General features: G+C 40.0%; 1 protein-coding gene across 6 annotated transcripts in view; it reads left to right on the top strand.

Moving 5' to 3' along the window:
• Window positions 1-12,141: 12,141 nt before the first annotated feature.
• Window positions 12,142-20,613, top strand: part of SATB1 (SATB homeobox 1) — an 80,019-nt gene continuing 71,547 nt past the window's right edge. For 2 of the 6 annotated variants that reach the window (XM_019667388.1, XM_019667387.1), the window contains exons 1-2: window positions 12,143-13,962; window positions 16,639-16,873. In XM_019667388.1, coding sequence (XP_019522933.1) covers window positions 16,663-16,873 — 211 coding nt within the window. In that variant the 5' untranslated portion in view covers window positions 12,143-13,962; window positions 16,639-16,662. The other 4 variants (XM_019667384.1, XM_019667386.1, XM_019667385.1 and 1 more) reach the window with 4 other exon arrangements.

The raw sequence follows: 20,613 nt of genomic DNA, 5'->3' as shown, positions 1-20,613 counted from the left end.
GCCTTACTTTGTATGCAGTCATTGTATTTTAATAATACTGTACGCTTATTAGTGTTATTAGAGCAGTAGACAGTTAATTACAGCCTTTTCTGAGCCACGTTAACTGTATATTAACAGTCAATGTTAAAAAAAAAGAATGATGTATATGCTTACATACAAGCTGCAGCTTGCTAGACTCTTAAGACTATTCTTCTAGCATGTATGGAGTCACATTTTGGTCCAGAATCATCAAAATGTTTTCTATTAAAACAACTTCATTTTAAAACTTTTCACTGGGATATAAAACGTTCACCCTTTTTTTCCTCCCCTTTCTTTGTAGTTAGTATTGGCTCGATCACTTTTGCCAGCAGCATTAGAAACTGCTGCCCCTCAGCAGCTTTAACCTTCCCAGGTTGTATTTTGAGAGGCCCACATTTTCTTGTTTTCTGATGACTTTGGCCAGCATAAGCCATCAAAAGCTCGTTGAGTTGATTTAGCATCTCTTATGCTGCTTTTGTTGTGGAATCGTTTTAGTCTCTGTTCCTTTATCCAAGTTATGTTTTCTTAAAATTCTCTATAATCTGATATTTAAGATACATTTGATCACAGCAGTAGTTGTAAGACTATTTAATTTTCCAAATTTCAAATCTGGTTGTTTTTTTTTTTTTTTTGCTTTGGCTTTTGGCATGACAGAACAATGGGTGACTGAAACTAGAGGAGTTTGAAGCTGGACTCAGCCTTACTTAGACAATTCTATCAAATTGGTTAACTCTTTGAATTCCCTTGGTGAATTTGGTTAGGCAGACCTTGTAACTTTGTAATAAAGCATTTAAAAATGCACAAATATTCCCATTTTATGAATTTTTTAGGTGATGCTTATATTTATTTCTATAAGGTATTAAATTACAATAAATTCTGTGTCAGGTGCATGTGTCGGTTATATAAAATAAGAGAAAGTTCACAATGAGCATTGTGTGCCCTGCATAATGAGTACTCCTTAAAGGTCTGCTAAATTAATAGTAAAATCATGAATTTACCCTGTGTATATAATGATTTAATGGGAAAAAACCTTTTCTGTATAATTTTCTGTTTTTACTGGGGTTATCTGAACACTTAATCTTCACATGCCCCAGCTTTCTGGATAATTGAATGGTTTTCTTCTTGAACTATGTGCTCTGTCATTTTTTGACTGTAGCTCTGGGGTCTGTTTTATCCTCCTTGTGGATAAGGAGGTGACTATCTCTGCTCAGGCTCATGGTCCTTTGGTGTTTGGTTGTGGCAACAAACTATTAGAGTCCAAACAGATCACTCCCTTAGGTCTTTGAAGTTAGGCCACCATGTAATGGTCTTGCTGATATTCTGGGACCAAAAATACTATGGACCAGTGGCCCAAGGCTAGTTGACCTCTACCTACTCTTTCCTACAATAATGATTTTTTTCAGGGTCCCATTGAATAAGTATCAGCCATGATTACTGTATAACAAGATATTTTTCATTGTAGCTATATGTTTATTAAATGTTTTAAGATGTAGGGTATTTATATTAATGAAGATTTCACTCCATGCCTTGAAATGAATTCCAGAGTTTCAATAGGGCTGTGTTAGCTGCATCTAAAACATTCTGAAAAGTTCTGGGCGTTCAATGAAAGTGATCTAAAAACACACTTCCTCTTTAAATGTATTTTCCTTTAAAAACATGTATGGGGCTATTTGCAAGACCGTCCTATTCAGTTACAGAAAGAAAAGTATTCTTAAGCGGTACACTGCTGTGTGACCTATTACATTACCATGCACATTCTGTCTCTTTAAAAACAGTCTCCTCTATTTGCCCTATTAATTGTTGATATGTTGCCATCCACGAGACAAAAATTAGAGCTGTAATTAAATAATCATGTGATGCTCCTTAGTGCCAGTGAGAGCAAACTCATTTTTCCAGGCCCTGATGGTCACTGATTATTGTATTACTACTGGCTTGCTTTATTTTTTTAATGATTCTCTATCTGTAGATTACCTAACTCCTGTCCGTCTTTTCAAAATTAAAGAAAGTAGAGAACATTCGGCCAGTTAATCGGCTAGAGGTCCTCAGGGATGTAAGGTAGACATACCTTTTTTTTTGTTTTGGTCACCTGGTAGGTTCTTTGGGGAGGATACATCAGTGGTGTGGTTGCCTGCCATTTAATTTACACTGGTGTTTTGGCTGGGATGGAGGCCTATGGGGAATGCCAGGAGAATTACAAAAGGAGCCGGGTATTAAAATTCAGAAATGATTAAAATTGAAATAAAAGGATGTTGCTTCTTTGCCAGTACCCTGGCAGTCATAATGACACATAGAGATTAGTTCCCGCCTTCATCTTTTCCTTCTTTCTCATTTCCTCTTGTTTATTGTTGACACATTTTCCTTATGTCTGTCTCCTGTCTCTGTATCTTTTTGCACTGTTATGCATTCCTACTCCTCCCTCTTTCCTTAAGCATGGAGAAGCCTACTTAACCTTATTATAACAATAACAGAATAGGTTATTAATATTTAATATGCACATGATTAAAATTTCTCTCCCTTAAACATAGGTCAGCTGTATTATTATTAACCAGCATGTAATTTTTCATTTAAAATATTCTTATTCTGCCCTTGCTGTTTCTGAAATGTGGTCTACTTTAGTAGTGATTTAATACATAACGTTTAGAAAACTGTGGTCGGCTAGTGAGAAAAGAACTTACCAGTCATGGATAATCAATTATGCATGAATTCAAATGTAGCAGATGGAATCTGGTGAGTTAAAGTTTCTCTTTGCCTTAGTGTTTTTTTTTTTGTTTGTTTGTTTGACACCTGTCTCATACATAGATAAACATCTAATGTAGTATGTGAGAAATTTCCTTATATCTTTCTGTTCTCTTTAAAGTGAACTTGATGTTTTTGTTTTTTTTTAATTTAAGGGCAGAGAATTGTTTATGTGGCCTTAAAGATGATCAGATTCTTCTCCTTCACTTTATAGATACTGCTTGACTGAGGAAGGTTCATTCATACCAGCTAGTAGAGGAGGGAGCAAAACCCAAGGCTAGGTTCCCTATCTTTTTTCTCTGCTACCTTTCCCACTATGTCATTTATCCTCGTTTGTGGGAGTTGCTTAATAACAGAGGTACTACAGTAATTCTGGGTTTTAAAGAACTTCTAATGAAACCTGTGATAAACTAGTTTTAAATTGTGTAATATTCTCTTGTGTGACATGCAAACAGTATCTGTGAACATATATCGTATAATGCTATATGTCTATTATATATACATTTATTCATAGTTGGATGTTGTCCAAACAATTGGATTTCCTAAATCTATAGAGAAAACCCCAAGATTTGGTTTATATCCTCAAGGGCAGCATATGCCTTTACACTTGCTTGCAGTGTTGTAAATTCTTAGTGACAAAACCCCTATGTGCAAAGCAAAGTAACATTTTTGAGAGCCTTGTTATCTTCATGAAGATGTAAGTTTAATTTTCAATAAAAATAGTGTGAATATGTAGTGTTTTTCCAGTTGTAGCAGTAATAGGACAGAGGGTTTTGTCCATCTTTAAAGCAATGTTAGTCTCAAAACTAGTTTACAAGCTGGTCCCCATCAGAATTTTTCATAAGTATGCTGTTTGTTTCTCCCCCAAGTGTATTTATATATACTAAAAAAGACAATACAAATGAAAATAGTCCTTACAGAATAAATAAAAATAAGTGATTAAAAAAAACAGCCTCAAGGTTCACTAGTTCTGTTTTTAAAGTTATACACTAGCATTGTTTATCAACTTTTTGCTTCATATCTGCTGGAAATTTGCATGTATATTTATAATTCATGTCAGTTATTTAATGAATTAAATTCCACAATAAACACACTAATAAGGAAATAGTCACCTGCAAAATAGGTAACTGGATATGCTCTCGCTAGAGCTGTACTGTGAAACTATTTTTAAATATTTATAAATTATTACATTGACTACATTTATACAGTTGTTACATATCTTTAGCTGTACTGCATGTAAGTGTTCGACACTTGTAAGTACTGTTTAATCAAAAGGTTCTACTGTTTCATGAGTATAGTCAATTTTTACTCATTTGAAAAACATCCAAAAAGAATTTTTGGACTTAAGGTATTCTTATTTGTTTGTTTTTGTTTCTGCTTTTTTCTCTTCTTTTGCTAAGATATATTAGTATAGAATAAAATCTGAAAAGAGAACCATTTTCTTGCATCCAAGGACCATCAAATTACCTACTTTGGGTGGGATCTTGGTTTCTAATTACCAATCCATGTTAATTATCCTTGGGTCAGGTATTCATCATATGAATTAATTATCGAGCATAGACTGGACTGTGTCTGTTGGCGGGTAAGGACAAAGCAATGGAAGATTGGCTGTGAGGATGGGGTTGTTCATTGTGTTGTAGCGCGTTGCTTTTCTACTTGGCATAATATTTTCATGATGATATATATCTGCTAATATTAGGAATAAGTGAAAGATTGTTTTGCTTTAGTTTCTGGTTTAAAATCATTTTATTGTGATAAAAGAGATATGACATAAAATATGGCATTTTGACGGTTTCAATTGTATAATTCAGTGGCATTAATTACTTTAACACTGTTGTGCAACCATCACCACAGTCAGCTTCCAACGCTTTTCCACCATCCCCAATGGAATGTGCTTTACTTTTGCATTAAATTTCTCCTTTGCTTCAACAGATTTCATGCATTATAGTGGCATTTAGTCATTGTCCAGGCCTGATGTAGTTGTTTCTGGCAGTGGCTTTTCCTTCCTGATGGACAACTCCTGTCCAGTGCCTGTGGCGATGGGCATAGCAGACAATGTCAGATATTGCCCATGGCTGATATTCCCCCCAAATGATCTGGACTAGGACTCAGGTCCATTGTAACCTCAAACTCTTGTCCCCTCCAATGAAGCTAGGAAAGATTAGCAATAACATTCACATCACTGAGAAGATGTGGTTGATATGTCTTGGCTAAAGGTTGATTGGAAACGGTTGTTGTTTGACTTGGTTGGAATTAATATTCCCTGAGCTCCCCGAGAGTATTGCATAGCAGCTCGGGCTGTGATGCCCTTTCATTGGCTCTTTGGCGTGGACAATGTGAATACTTAAGGTCTGCTTAAGTGCAGTGACTTGGTCTGGAAATAAGTTGAACAGTTTTCAAGTGTTCAAGGAGAATCCCACTCAAGGTTGAAGTTTTCTGGGAGAAAAATCATGCTCAACTATGTTGACAAAAGAATTAGAGGAAACCAGGGTGGTTCTGGCTCCAGTAAATAATAGACTGGTTTTAGAACTTTACTTCCATGTGTAATTTTGTGGTTAGTTGCTTATGTCTGGGATGATAAATCATATACCTGCACAGGATTTCTGGCACCCTAGTAAATCTCAAGCAAGTGCCCAAATGCTAATTTATCATGGTTCCTCAAATAGCATACCTTTAATTGACAGATCAATGATCTAATAGCTTGTCCTCCACTTTTTTTCTGTTTGTTTGAAACAAGTAGCTTCCCTGCACATTTCTTAAATTTTGGGTGAGTACTGGTTCCTAGAACGGCCTTAACTTTTCCAGATGACCTCAGGATTGGGTTAAAAACTTGACTTGAAAATGTCCTAGCCGGTACATTTGATTTCCTCTATCAAAACATTGCCTAAACCAGTGTTCACCAAACTTGGCTGTACATTGGAATCACTGCATGTCTGGCTCCTGCCCTTGGCCATTCTGATTTAATTGCAGTGGGCTGCAGCCTGGACATCTAGATTGTGGAAGGAGCTCCTCTGGTGATGTTTATATGCAGCACATCTGGGGAGCTAGTGAGCTAACCTCTGATTCCAGCACCTGGCTTTACTTCCTAAGACTGCAAGAATCTTCCTGAAATTTCTTACAAGCACCCACTCATAAAAATCATTCTTGGGTTCCTTTCCCTTTGAGGGCAGGCCCTGTGAGAGACTCCCGAAATACAGAGAAATGCACCCTCGATTTGCTTCCAGACCTACAGTTCAGAGGGGCAGACATGTAACTATGGCATGATACACTGAAGGACAGGTAATGTGATGGAGCATTAGGAAGGGCATAGCTCACTGTTGGAGAAGGCTTTGGGACAGAAGAGGTGCAATCAAACTGCATATGAAAAGATACAACAGAAGGGAGGTCCCCAGGTGAGGAGGAGGAGGCAGTGCACTCCAGAAACAGGTCACGGGGTAAAAATGAAGCAACCTGAAACTGGAAGTATTTTAGTGGCAGTATCTACACTGGAGGACTTAACAGCCATCGCAGGAATCCTTCCCCCTCCCCACTCAATTTTTGGATCTAGGTTTAGATAGAGATACCAGTTTTGATGGAATCTCTGCCATTGTGTCTTTTTTTTTTTTTAAGATTTTATTGGGGAGTTAGGGGAGGGGAACAGCATTTGTGAATCAGGGAAGGGGAACAGACAAGTTGCTGTCCTTTTGTTCTCCACTCTAGTGGAGGAGGTTGCTTCACTGGCCCATGTTGGTGTTATCATTGCACTCTTCCTGGGTGAGGCATTCGCTCACGGCGGCTCACGGCAGCCCAGCTCCAGGTTGAGCTGTTGTTCACCATCTTAGCTGTTGAGGACGCAGCATCACTGGCCCTCATGTGTGGGATCCGAACTGGGGCCCTGCTGCTCAGAGCTGGCGTCACAAGCCAACTATTAACCAACGTGCCACTTGGCCGGCCCGCCATTGTGTCTTTTTAAGGTTATGATCCATACTGACATGTGTGGAAGAAAAAGGTGGCTTGTAGAATTTTTTTGCCCAATATAGTCTTATTAAAAAAAAAAAAGTAAAATTTCTGGGTAAAAGACTCAGATATCCTGTCAGGTTCTAGAAGCCAACTATGGGTATTCATTTTCCTTATCCAGCTTTCTCCAAACTAGCACCAACACTGGCCTTTCTTTGCTCGCCTTTCATAATGACCTTTGTCTATTAAAAGCATATCACAAATTACCAGTGGGTATTTACAGCCACTCCAATGTAATTAGGAAACAACTTTTGATCACTATCAGTCTGGCTATAACTGAAACCCTACTTACTAGGGAAAAAACAAAAACAAAAAACCTTAAGCCCCATATTTAGTGTTTATTATCATTTCTCCTTTATCTCCCCTGAAACACATTCAAGGCTTTTGTTGTTATTTTCTGCAGTACACCATTATTTGTTTGGTATCTGGATGTCCTCCCAGTTTGAATAGGTACCTACAGTAAAGCTTCCAAAAGAGCCATTTCTAATGGCAACTATGCCTATTTAATGTGGGGGTGGGAGTCCAGACGGGGAATGACTAGTTTTTAGCTTCACCTATGAGCTATTTAAATGCTCATGGAAAGCAGCATTTGGGGTAAATGTATGTTATTCCAGATGTACTACAGGACCCTTGCAAATACAGACATGTCTAGAAAGTCGTCATAAATTTGTGTGCAGCAGTACGCAAGCCTTTTTGCATGCAACTTTACAGATCTATGGGCTAATTCTAAAATGGAAAATGATTTCAGTTTGGACACCATTAGAGGGTCTGAAAGCCATTCAGCACCTCCAAGACTCCTGGCCAGGTCCTGGATTTACTTAATCATCTTTTATTGAAGTTCACTAGATAAGCGCTGTCCAGTAGAACTTGCTGCCATGGTGGAAGTGTCGTATAATCTACACTGCCCAATACCCACAGGGGGCTATTAAACACCTGAAATGTGACTGAGGAACTCAATTGTAAATTTTATTTAATTTCAATTAATTCAAATTTAACTGATACAGCCACCTTCCCTACTGTTGCCTCCTTCTCATTTCTGCAGGCGCTTAAAGGAATTGTCATTGCAGTTAGCTGTGGAACTTGGTTGCAAGTGACGCTGAGCTTTTTGCTCTCATTTATTCATGATGTACATATTGCAAGGACAGTGTATAGATTCCTGGTAACATGGCAGTGAGAAAGACAGTCTGTGCTCTCATAGGGCTTACAGTCTAGTATGGGAGACATTTATTAAACCAATAATTATCCAATTTGTTAATTAAGACTGTGATGACTGTTACAAAAGAGAGATTCATGAGAATGTTAAAATGGTGGCCATATCATCTCGTAAGATTAGTCACAAAGTTTAATCAGAGTTTTGTTTATTCACTAAAACAAGAAAAGCATGAGGCAGCTTCCCTTCCCCAAGTTCAGGGCTGGGTCAAGCAGGCTCTAGGGCTCAGAGTAGGGTAGCTAAGTGTGCTGCGCCATGACCTCCAAAGATGCGGGGTCTATCTGATGAAGCTGCATGCATAGGCATACTGCAAACTTCTGTACTTGAGCAAGTAGGTTGTCTCCTAAACGATGCAGTTGTGATGATGTCAGTCACAGATAAGATGTGAGAAGAAGGGTGCAAATGTTTACAGGATATTGCATTTCCTCTCCAGTATATGTTTTGACAAAGTTGTTTGGGCTCCAGCCCCAGCTTTTTCCTCTCTGCTCTTACAAATTTGTATTTGGTCTATTCAAGCAACAATGTGGAAATCAGACCTGACATCCCAGACAGACAAAATGAGACACATGACAGCAAAACATATGGCTCAAATAGGCATCCTTATATGGCCAACACAGATCATATTCCCAGAAAAGCATGTATGGAAAACACCACCTGCAGCTAAAGCCAAAAAACAAAGAGTTGACATGACAAAAAGAGCAATATGCTACGTAAATTGTGCTGCTTTAAAAGTGTAGAGAGATAGCCAACTGTATTTGAATTTAAAAAGATGAAAAAAAATGTCCTTAGAAAGTGCTATGGTGGTAAGCATTGCTTTGCTAACATAGTCACTGGCGGAGTTGCCATATCTTAAAAGCGTTCAAATTCTAAATGCTTTCTCTGTTTATTACAAATGTATGTGCTATTCAGAACTCTGAATGTGTTTTAATGCTTTCGGATATCTGCCTGCATATTTATCTTAATATGGTGCCATCTGAAACATGCAGTAGTAGTCCTTTCATTATTAAGTTTAAAAAAAAAATCTTGTATAACTGTTACAATATTTTATCTTTGCTACCCTTTTTGTAGCCAGTCTGAATGCCTTCTCATGTGATAAAAGATTGATGCACTCTGTTTTAACTGTACATCCCACATGTTTAATAGTTCATGTATTTGACTTGCAATATTTCATGTTCCTGAGGTTTTCTGTTTGGATATCTAGGTTTATAAAGTTTATTTTATTTTAACTTTTTTTCAATACTTGCTTGCATCTTTATTGTCAAATGTTAAGATGCCTGTGTAGAATAAACTGATGCTTTTTCCCCCCTTCACCATGCTAGTTTATCCTCACATACGCTCAGGAAAGTGGTATTTTCCTAATTACCTTTCTTTTCTTTCTTCTTTATTTTAACCTGCGTTTACACTGACCAGTGCTCAGTGGTTATAATGAGTATTCTAAGTAGTAGATAATTTATAGTAATTAAGTTGATCAGTGTTCTATATGACTTGGAGGGCATAAACCTGTGTGTGCCACTTTACTTATGTCATTTCTTATAATCATATAGTTCTGAAATAAAGGATGTGCTTGAGAGAAAATTAGTATGTATATGTGATTAACAGATTCATAATTATACTATATCATTAGTCTCTATAATAAAGTCATTATTAGGTGTCTTTATCTTCATTTATTCTGTTTATCATTTTCCCAAGGCTATGTCCATCCTTATTATACACTTTTATGTTCTGTGTTTGAGAATTAGTTTGTAATTCCTGGATAAAAGATGCTATTCAAATTTAAAGATTACTATTTTAATTTCCACATTATATTAGCATTGGCCCGGTGGTTAGGAGGCTAAGGCAATCAGAAAGCTTTTTGTCTTATTTGTGTAAATGATGACAAACATATTTAACAATATTTTATTCCAGTGTGTCTTAATATTATTTTCAGTAACCCCTTTTTTTTAGTCTTTTCTCTTTGCTCAAATTTTGTTTTGCCCAACAATTTTCTTTCCTTTCTTTTTACAAAAACATTCGACTTTAGGTGACGTTGCATGGATACTTATTTTTTTGTAGTTCACTATAATTTTTGATTTTTTATATTGCTATTTTTGTAAATTTATACAGTTGTGTCACTAGAATGCACAGTCCTTACTTAAAACCAGGCAGGTTTTAGGGAAACATGTCAGGCATCACCAGTTTGAAGCAACTACTAAAATATTCATCTTGGAAATTCCTACCTTAGCCTATCATATTGCAAAAATCAGCCATTATAGAGATAATTGATTGCTATCTGTTTTTCTTTTAAATATTTCCTTATTGATTATATTTTTTATACTTTAAAATATCCTTCTCCACATTTCCCTACATTTCAACTTTTAAAAATGTGATATTGTTTGGGGGTTTTAGTAAAGATTCCCTTATATGTATTTTCTTGTTTATGGTGCTGTGTTTTGAGTTCTATTCTCACATGTTCTTTCTTTTGCTAAAGGGTTGGGTTTGTATGTGCCAAGATTCATGGCTGCCTTCCTCGATTTTGACTAACCTTTCCGGTTTGTGGGTGAAACTTAGGTGCCATTAAGAGTGATATATTTTTCATCGTGTCTCTCCTAAACTTGCCCTCCCCAGGAGGCCATTATTTCCTACACTTTATTTTCTGCTTTACCTTCTGCTTTTCTTAGATTTCTAATGTAAACAGTATCTCTAAGAGTATATTGGTAGCTTTAAAGAGCTTCATTTGCATATTTCTCTCTTATCTCAGTACTTGTGCTAACTTGTTGCTTTTTTTCGTGTAACAAAATGTTTATCTGACTGATTTTTCTCTTTTTTCCTACTAGTGTATTTTGAAAAATAATTCTTACTACATTTTTATTTTTGTTTAATGATAAACTGCCTTCAGGGACTGAGATGGTAATAGTAAAACCTAGGCAATAAACATTGCATCTCTATTTTGGGCGAGACAGTAATGTTCCTCATTTTTATAGGAATTACATTTCATAGATTATCTAAATAAGAGGATCATACTTATGTGCTAATGACCATTTATGTACCCTAGCTTACAGAAACACTTATTGCTACCACAGATCTATTTACCCACCCAAACTTTCCTGTCTTTCGCCCGGTGTAGATTAGTTTAAGAATGGTGGCATCTTTTCCTTTTTAATAAGTTAGGTCTCTTTTCAAGTGACCCAAATTTTAACTCGGCCACGGTGGGCCACGTATTTCTTCCTCCAACGTGCTCTATAGCTCAGAAGTGAGGGAGTTTTGAACTTGCCTCTGACTTGTATAGAAAGCTCTTACTCATCTTTTTTTTTTTTTTAACGTTGGCTCGAAATAGTTTAGGATTCATCCTCCTTTGAGGATAAATATTCGCGAGAGCATTTTAAAGATCCTGGCCTTTCTTCCTCTGCAAACGTGTCAGCGCCCTCCGCGATTCTCGGGAGAGCTCAGTCCTCCTGATGGTCCCCCTTCAGCCACTTCCTGAAGTCCCCCAACCTCAGTACTCTGCCTGTCACCTGCGTGTCCGGCCCCTCTCCCGCAGGGCCGGTGCGCCCTCCCCGCCTCGCCGGTCCCCTGGGGGCCCGCCAGCGACGCTCCCGACGTATTCCTTTCTGTGGCTTTTGTGGCGTGTGGGTGGGCGGTTGGTTGGCTTTTCCCCTGGTCCTCGCCCCCTCCTCCCCACCACTTGCCTCCCCGCCGCCCCCTCCTCCCGACCGGCCCCTCCTCCCCGCCGGCTCCCTCTCGCACACCTGCCCCGGCCGCCCGCGCGCCGCGCGCTCCCCTCCCCGCCGCGGCGGCCGCTGCCAGGGAAGCCCCCTCTCCTCCTCCTCCTCCTCCTCCTCCTCCCCGCGCCCTCCCCGGCGCGCCCGGCGGCGGCCGGCGCTCACCCTCGCGCAGCGCCCTGTTATTCTGGGTATTGTGTGTAATAAATGTCGGGCCGCCTCACTCTAATCAAGCTCATTACAAATTCTTGCGCGCCCGGGGCCGGAAATCGTGCGCTCCCCCCCGCCCCTTCCCGCACTCATTCACTAGTTACTTGTCTCGCTGCTTTTTAACTCGCCGCCCCCGCCCCCTCCCCCGATCCCGGCCCTCCAGCCCGGGTTTTAATCCCCATCCCTCTTCCGCCTTCTCCGTGCACCCGGCCCCCCCCCGCCCCCCCGCCGCCTTCCTCCTCCGCTCCGCACCCCCTTCCTCCTCCTCTCGCTCCCCCCCTCCTCCGCCGCCGCCCGCCGCCGCCGCCGCCACTTTCTCGCTCGCTCCCGCTCCCCGGACGCGGCGGATGAGCCGGCCCCGCTGGGGAAGGGCTCGGGGCGGCGGCGGGCGGCCGGGAGGAGGCTGCGTGCTCGGGGCTGGGGCTGCGAGCGGGGTGATTTTGTATTAAAATGAGGAGGAGGAAGAAGAGGCAGCCACAGCGGCGGCGGCGGCGGCAGCAGCGGCAGCAGGAGCAGCGGCGTAGAGGGCTGCAGCCCGGGCGGACGCGCGGAGCCGAGCTGGGCACGGCGGCGGCGGCGACAGCGGCCGGGATGAGTCAACTAATAATTTAATGGGGGCAGACACGGCGACGAGGGGGAGAGCGAGAGCGAGCGAGCGAGCGAGGGGGAGCGAGAGGGACGGCCCCGTCCGGGGACTCGCGCTCACACGCACACACACACACACACACACGCGCGCACACACACACCTCTCCCCGTGCCGCCCGGCAACAACCGGCCTCGTCACAACAACAACAGCAACAGCCGCCCTCTAGCCTGCCCGGGGACCGAGCCGAAAGCCTGGGCGACTCCAGAGGACGCTCCCCACCCCCCCTCTTTCATTTCGGGAAACTCCTCATCAGTTTTGTTGGGGTTTCTGGGTTCCTTCCTCCCCCCCCCCAAGTCCTAGTGCCATTGTGGTGCTCGTTGTTTACCTCGGACTCGGGCTGAGTGAGAGCGTGGCGACTTTTTTGGGGGGGAGGGGGCGGGGAGTACGTCGCTGCTGAGGCAGTGGAGGTGGCTGGGGGTGCCTTCTGATTCTCTTCCCCCTCCCCTCCCCCCCAAACCCTCTCTCTCTCTCCCTCTCTCCCTCCTTCACTCACTCGGCTCCCCCAGACGCTCGCAGCCCCGCGTCAATGGGCAGGGAGAGGGTCCTCGGGGCTGTCGTCAGCGAGGGCCGAGTCAAAAGTGGCATTTTAGTGCTTTGCTGGGGCTTTTTTCGCGACCTCCTGCTCCCCACCCTCGCTGTCCCCCGGTAGATGCCCTCGTTGGGGGTGCGAGGCTGTGGGAAGAAAGTTTAAGGTTTGTTACTATTAGTCGCGATTGGTGGGGAGGGCGGTGGGGGCGACTGGAAGGGACGATTAGGTGGCCTTCCCCTCACTGCGTTCTCCGGGGCTGTTGGAGAAGAATATTGCAAGTGACAGCCAGAAGTAGACTTTCTGTCCTCACACCGAAGCCCGAGCGAGCGGAGGGAGGGAGGGAAGCCAGGGGACCTTTCTTGTTCCTTTCTGGAGACCTTGTCCGCAGTGATTTTTTTTTTAATTTCTCTTTTTCCTTTTTCTTTTTAAGAGAACCCTCAGTCACCACCTGGCCTGCCCAGCACCACGATAGTGTATAAGCTCATAACGGGTTTTGCTTTGTTTTTACGATTCCCCCCCAACGAATCACTTGTCAGATCAATTTTATCTTCGCCCTCCTCCCCACTCTCCCCTCCTCCCCCATCGAAAACCCCGTTCTCTGAGGTTAGACATTTTACAAACCATATATGTTGTTTTTCGAATTGTGATTTTTTTTTTAACAGCCCCCACCCCACCCCATGGCTACTCTTGTAGACGTTTATTTCTGCCCTTCCCCCGCTTAGGGGGCGGGGGTAGGGGAAGAGAAAATAATACAATTTCAGGGGAAGTCGCCTTCAGGTCTGCTGCTTTTTTTTTTTTTTTTAATTTAAAAAAAAAAAAAGGACAGAAAACATCAGTCTTGAACTTCTCTTCAAGAACCCGGGCTGCAAAGGAAATCTCCTTTGTTTTTGTTATTTATATGCTGTCAAGTTTTGAAGTGGTGAGTTTCAGGTCGGTTTTGCTAATTTCACTCAGTAAAACTGCAGTGTTTCTGTTTCTAGATAGTACTTTGCTTCTTTGTCTCTTTAAAAGGTCACAGTGAAAGCTTGGCCTGGATCATGCCGGCCATATGGAATGGATAAGGGCACAATCTCTTAAAATGTGATTGTGTGGGGGCGAGGGAGGCAATCCAGTAAGGAACTCGTTGAAAAGGATCCCACAATGCAAAAAATAGGTTCTTGAAACCGGATTTTCGTGCTTTTTTTTTTTTTCTTTTTAAGGGAAATAATTGCTGTGTTTGAGTTCACTGTTTTAATTCAGTAATTATCACTTATGGACTTAGTTTATGGACAGGGAAATGGGGTTTTGAGAAAGTAGCCTGCTTTATATATGCCAACCAGACGTTACACTAAAATGTATTTTAAAATGTGTAACTCAAAAAAAAGTCTTCAGCCTGGCATCTGTTGAGACCATAGTTAGTTCCCGTGCTGTCAGTCCACCAGGCCCCGTGGAGACTGCTCTTTACAATTCCAAACTCAGGTTTGGTGAACTTTAGCCTTGGGCATAGAGTTTAAATGAGTAAATTGGGTGTTTTATGTGCATGTAATTTTGCTTATAACGTAAAGCTTTTTACAAGATGACTGAGTGTTTAATAGATACTTAGGTGGGTATTCAAAGGACAATTTTGCATGACCTATATGATGTTTTGATTGTCAATACATTAACTAAATTATAATCTATCAATTTCATTTGCTGTACAGTTTATAATGCCGTTAAGCCTCATGACTACTAAGTATGTTTTGTAGCATTAACTTTGATGCTGTTGTCTACTCACCCCCTCCTTTTTTTTCCTTAAATTGCCCCACGGGTTAAGTATTTTCTTTTCAAATCATGTTTTCAAATTCATTTTCTGCTCTAGGGTAAGGCAACCAATTTCAGAAAAAGCAGCTTTGTATTATAAATTCACATGAAACATTATAAAGAGTGTTTTGAATAAGTTAATAATCATCGCTCTCTAATTTTGGCTTTAGTTTAATATAATGGAGAATAGTAATCTTGATAAAAAGTGGTTAAAAGAGGCACATTTATTCTTAATGAACCTCATAACCAAAAACAGATGGGACCTCTATCAACGGTAAACCTTTAGTTCTCTGTGTGCCACCCTGGAGTACAAGGATAAATAGCCATTATTTCTCAAACTTTAGAGTTCTTCAGTTGGCATTCTTAAAGTTGCTTTTAAGCCTACAGATGACCATTGCTCCCTCCTCCCCATTCACCTTTTTTTCTTGATTATAATGGACAAAGTAGTCTATGGTTAAAGAGAAGAAAAACATGCTTATAGAAAGGCCATGCTAATACAAGCTTTTACTAGATCGGATCTAAATAGCTTTTCTGGTATAATATTTTATTTTGAAAGTACAAGAGATGTCAAATTACTAGGCAGCTGGAACAATGTAGTAATTATCATATTCTGATTTTCCTAAATATGATCCCCTCCCACTTAATATTGGTAAGCTGAATACTTCAAGTACTGTGAAAGTTCATAGAACAATTTTACTCGTCTGTTCTTATTAAGTCTAGTTTAACACATATTTAGAAGTGATTTTGATGTCGTACTCATTGATTTATCATAAACAATGTGAAAATTGATGTCCGTTGTATAACAAAATAAGTATTTTTTTCTGAAGTTAATTAAGATGTAGACTTCGTTGCATACTGAGATTATTTTTGAACACTGGTCATTATGTTTTATCAAAATCATCAAGTTTTTTTTTTTTAAAGCCACTTTGGCATTTGAATCTAATGTGTATATCACGAAGTATTTTCAAGTTTTTTGCTATTTAAAGTAGCATTCTATTACTAATGGACTCCTAAATATTAACTCTGAATAAAACATGTGAGTTGTAATGCTTCAGTATCTGGGATATTTGAAGAAATCTTCCACTTTTATCCATTTACTTGGAGGTGAAATGATCCAATCACACGTTTGAGCCAAGACTCGAGGACATCTATAACAGGTCACATACCTCTTGAAACTTTGACAGTAGAAAACTTTTTCTACAAATTAACCTACAAAGCCAGTGGGGAGTTTAAAAAGTGATGTTTGCTACCTTCTTTTGAGGTGGTATATATGTATATGTGTATATGTATTTTTTCTCATAAAATTAAACTATATGTAAAACAATACATCACATTTAACTTATATTTTGGGGTGTGGTAACTTTTCCATCCTTGATTAAAGTGTTGCTGTTCTGTAATGAGTTCCTAATTTTTAAAAATTGGGACTACATAAATACAATTTGTTATTTTCTTTTCTAGGTATGCTTGTGGTAATTCTTGTTTTAAAATTAAGCCCATTTCCCCTACTTAATTTTGTTAGTAGGTGACAAATTACCTTTTATTCATGTGTGTTGGTACAGTTTTCACAAATGATGAAAATGGAACACTGTTATGTAGAAATATAGTAACATCTGAGTTATATATTTAGCTAGGCAATCCTACAAATACCTATATGTGTGTTGAGAGATATTTAGGGGTAAAATATTTGCTGTGTGTGTGTGTGTGTGTGTGTGTGTGTGTGTGTGTGTGTGTGTGTGTGTAGAGAAAGAGAGAGAGAGAGAGAGAGAGAGACCCTGCTCACCCAATTGTAACATGTCTTCTTTTTAAATTCTGGCAGGTGATCTTTAGAGGGTAACTGAGTATGGATCATTTGAACGAGGCAACTCAGGGGAAAGAACATTCAGAAATGTCTAACAATGTGAGCGATCCGAAGGGTCCACCAGCCAAGATTGCCCGCCTGGAGCAGAACGGGAGCCCGCTAGGAAGAGGAAGACTTGGGAGCACAGGTGCAAAAATGCAGGGCGTGCCTTTAAAACACTCGGGACATCTGATGAAAACCAACCTTAGGAAAGGTAAATACTTGCCAGCCAAACCCTGGAAAGCTGCGAGCCCTGTGTCTACCCAAGGCCACTTTGTGTGGGGATGGATGGAGATGCAGAACCTGTCTTTGTATGTTTTTTTCCTTGATTCTCTTTCTGATCTGAAATCCGTTACATTCCTGGCTGCAGTGTCAGTCACGTTTTGAAAGTGTGGGCTCTGTGCCTGAGTGGAGCATCTTACTCTACTCTAGACTGGAATCATTGGACATTTAGGGTGATAAGGACTGAATGCAGTATAATGGTCTTAGTTAGGCTTCCATTGATAAGGTGCTGTTGTAGTAGAGAATGTAGGTGGCCACTGCTAAAACTCACCTTGATTAAGAAGAAGATACTTAGATTGTTTGAGTACTGCCCTAGCTTTTTCATAAGATGACTTGTTGTAACGCAGTTTCAGAGGTAATGGAAATCTTATGTGATACGATGTAAAAGTTTTGTGATGTCATTTTTTGTGTGGTTTGTTTTCTTAAGAGCAAATTTATTGTTTAGCAGTGAAAAACCTGACTCTTCTAGTTTTTTATTTTGCTATAACTGGGTACTTTTGATAAAGGAAGGGCATATTTAGGCAAGTTTATAAGGGAAGTATGTGTAACTGTGACTCCTTTCTACCAATTTTACATTGAATTGATGAAGTTTAACCTAACTTTGACCATGTTCGACACTGTTGTTTATGTAAGGCAGTGCCTATACTGGGTGTAATGTGTGTGCCTCATAATGGTCTTTATTTTGTTTGTGAATAACTGTGTATGGGAGTCAGATTTTCCTTACATTTGCTAAGCACAGGATAAAAATGCCATCTTTTAGCAACCAAGAATATTAAGTAGATAAAGTTAGAAGGCAGAGGAATTTCATTGTGTTTGATGCATAACATTTATCATACAATCATTTATTTTTTCCTTGGTTTGGCGAAAACAAAGAATATATTGATCCTGAAATGAACAGACACAGCAGTCCGTATTGTTAGATCTTTATCTATTAAAAATGGAAAAACAGCACTTCAGCAAATTCTTTGGCCTCTACTCATGATTACCCTATTTATTGATTGTTTGCCAAGAATGTATGCATCTTAAGAAAGCCAGGGTAAGAGCATTAAAAATATAATTTATTACGGCTTTTCAAACAGAGTGCATTAATATTGTACCGTGAAGCACTGGGGCTCTATAAAAAAGACTTTCTGACGCCTGCAAACATATAAGTTCCATAAATTCCTAAATAGGAGATTTCAGCTGTCTCTGGTATTATGTGATATTTGCACAGCAAACTTTAATGCCAGGACAGTTTTAGACAAGGATTCTACAGACTTCTCTGCTCCTTATGGCAGACGTGCTGTTTACACAGGCTCATAAACCTTCAGCAAAAGCTTCTAAGACTGCCTCCAGGTTTAAATCATGTGGTATTTTTAGCATTCAGCAGTGACCAGTGCACTCCCCTTTTAATGCTGGAAGGTTATGAAGTTGCTGTAGTTGGAAGTCTCACCAAACACAAGCACACATAATCAGATGGTTCAGGGAAGGCCTCCTGTTCAGCACTGCTCCCAGTATCAGGAGGACGGCTGTGACAGTTTGCTGGAAGATATAGCAGCTAGATTTCTAATGAAATGAATACGATTGTCACTTTAGCAATAGCCACCTTAATTATCGACAGGGTACCTCCAAGTAAAGTCTAAAATATATCCAATACATTTCAACAGTTCGAAAAACCTGCAGTTATTTCATAGGTCTAAGGAGCAGCATATGTAGTAGAACAAGTCTGTATCATCCCATAAGAAGAAAAATCAATGCGTATGTTTTTGTTGTACTAACCCAACTCTTTGAAGACATCAGGACAGGAGGAGGAGAAACCAAAGTACAGTAATTTCACTTCCTGCTCAAATGCTTTTTTTCTTTTCTTAAAGCAGTGCATTGATGGTGACTTATTTTCAAAATGCAGTTTTTAATTGTAGAAGGTTCTCTGCTTACTTCAAACAACAAAATTACAACAGCCTTTTAGTGGTGGTTTTTTTTGTTTTTTTTTTTAAATCTTATTTTTTGTGCATGGTTTCTGTTTGACAGGCGCTAGATAAAAATTGTGGCTGAGATGAGAAAGCACTACTCAAGAAAAAAGGGGTTGAATGTTTTTGTTTATTTGCTTAGGAGATTTTGCCAAAGTACCTTCAAGCCAAGGAAGAAATCACCAGTTTGCATATTGCTGTTTTTGCTGTGGTCTCCCCAAGTCTTCTTCTGATCCCTGACAGCTTCTCTCTCTGGTATAAAACAGCTGAATGAATGACAAGAATATTGGCAAGCTCTGCGGCTTGTTTTTTTAATGCCTAGACTGTTGGGTACCTCCGAATGAGTTTGCGAGCTTTTCTAAGTAAACCTAAGTAAAGGGTTGTTTTTTGTTGTTGTTGGTGGTGGTGGTGGTGGTGGTGGTGTGTGTGTGTGTGTGTGTGTGTGTATGTGTGTGTGTGTTTTGACAGAGCTATACTCTCTTGTGACCAGTTCACTAAAGCTTTGGTGAAGATGCACATGTAGAAAAATGTAGCTGTTTTACCGCCAGCTTCTGTTCAGCAGAAACAAGCAAATAGAGCATTTTTAAAGGGCATCTCTGGTGTCAGTAGGAAATCCTGATTTTTTTTTCTTTTAGCTCTGGATTGGCATGCACTAGACATTTTCAGAAGTTGGTAGGATTCTGCGAGTCCAGAGGGCAGAGCTTATAGAGGCATTAATGTTATAGGACTAATTGGGGATCCTGGGTGCCCTGTTAAAGTAACCCTTGTCATCATTTATGCTAAAGATGATACCCTCCTGGCAGTTTGCCACAGTACAGTTCAGATGCATCTGCCTTTAACCCTTTTCCGTTTATCATTGGAAGTCTGACAGTACGCTGCATAAACACCTTGAGCACTCCAGCATTCCATGATTTCAGTTTCTAGAAGCCTCTTTTCTAACAGTGATATGGCCTGTGCTTATTAATCATCTGACTACTGAGTTATTACGTTGGATTAAAGTAAATAAAAAGGGAACACATCTTGAAGTCTATGTAGATTCCTTTATCCTAATATGTCATATTGAGGCCAGCTTCCTTTTTTCTCTCTCATTTTTATTCCATTTGCTATAACAAAGATTGTTCATTTTAAAGACGTATGGTTACTGGGATATCTTTTTAGTCAGGTAGGTGAAATGAGTAGCCATAAAAATCTTATTTATCTACATCATGCACACATTGGAATCATATATTTTGAGCATCAGTTTGGTTAAGTTTTGTGTTTCTTTTATGGAAGCTTTAGAGTCCATATCTTGAGAAAGAAAAGTGCTAATAATGTTATAGTCCAAGATAATTCATTTGGACACAAAAAGGAAAAGTTTAACATTAAAAAGCCTGTAGGAAGCAGGAAGGCGGTTCTTCTGAAGACAACTAGAGTGAGTTACGTTTGCACACTGTACACCACTCACAACAGATCAGACAAGACACTCATTTCTCTCTTGTCAGCATTATTATTTGATCAGAAAGGTAATTTTGCATTAACTGGTTTTAGTTAAAGCAGAGCCCAAGTTGCTGTAGGACCCAGTATATACGTTCTATTTAAATATTCCTATTACATCTTAAAAATATAAAAGACTGTATATATGTGTGCGTGCCTGCGTTTCTGTGCCCTGTCTGCCTTGGAAACACAGTCTCCCCTTCCCTCACTGTTGTGAAGATTTATTTTCATGGCTTAGTTTTTCCTCTTCCCT

The sequence above is a fragment of the Hipposideros armiger genome, unplaced genomic scaffold (assembly GCF_001890085.2).
Source record: "Hipposideros armiger isolate ML-2016 unplaced genomic scaffold, ASM189008v1 scaffold_495, whole genome shotgun sequence".
NCBI lineage: Eukaryota > Metazoa > Chordata > Mammalia > Chiroptera > Hipposideridae > Hipposideros > Hipposideros armiger.
Note: the sequence above shows the minus strand (reverse complement) of the source record. Positions and strands in the feature narration are given on the sequence as shown.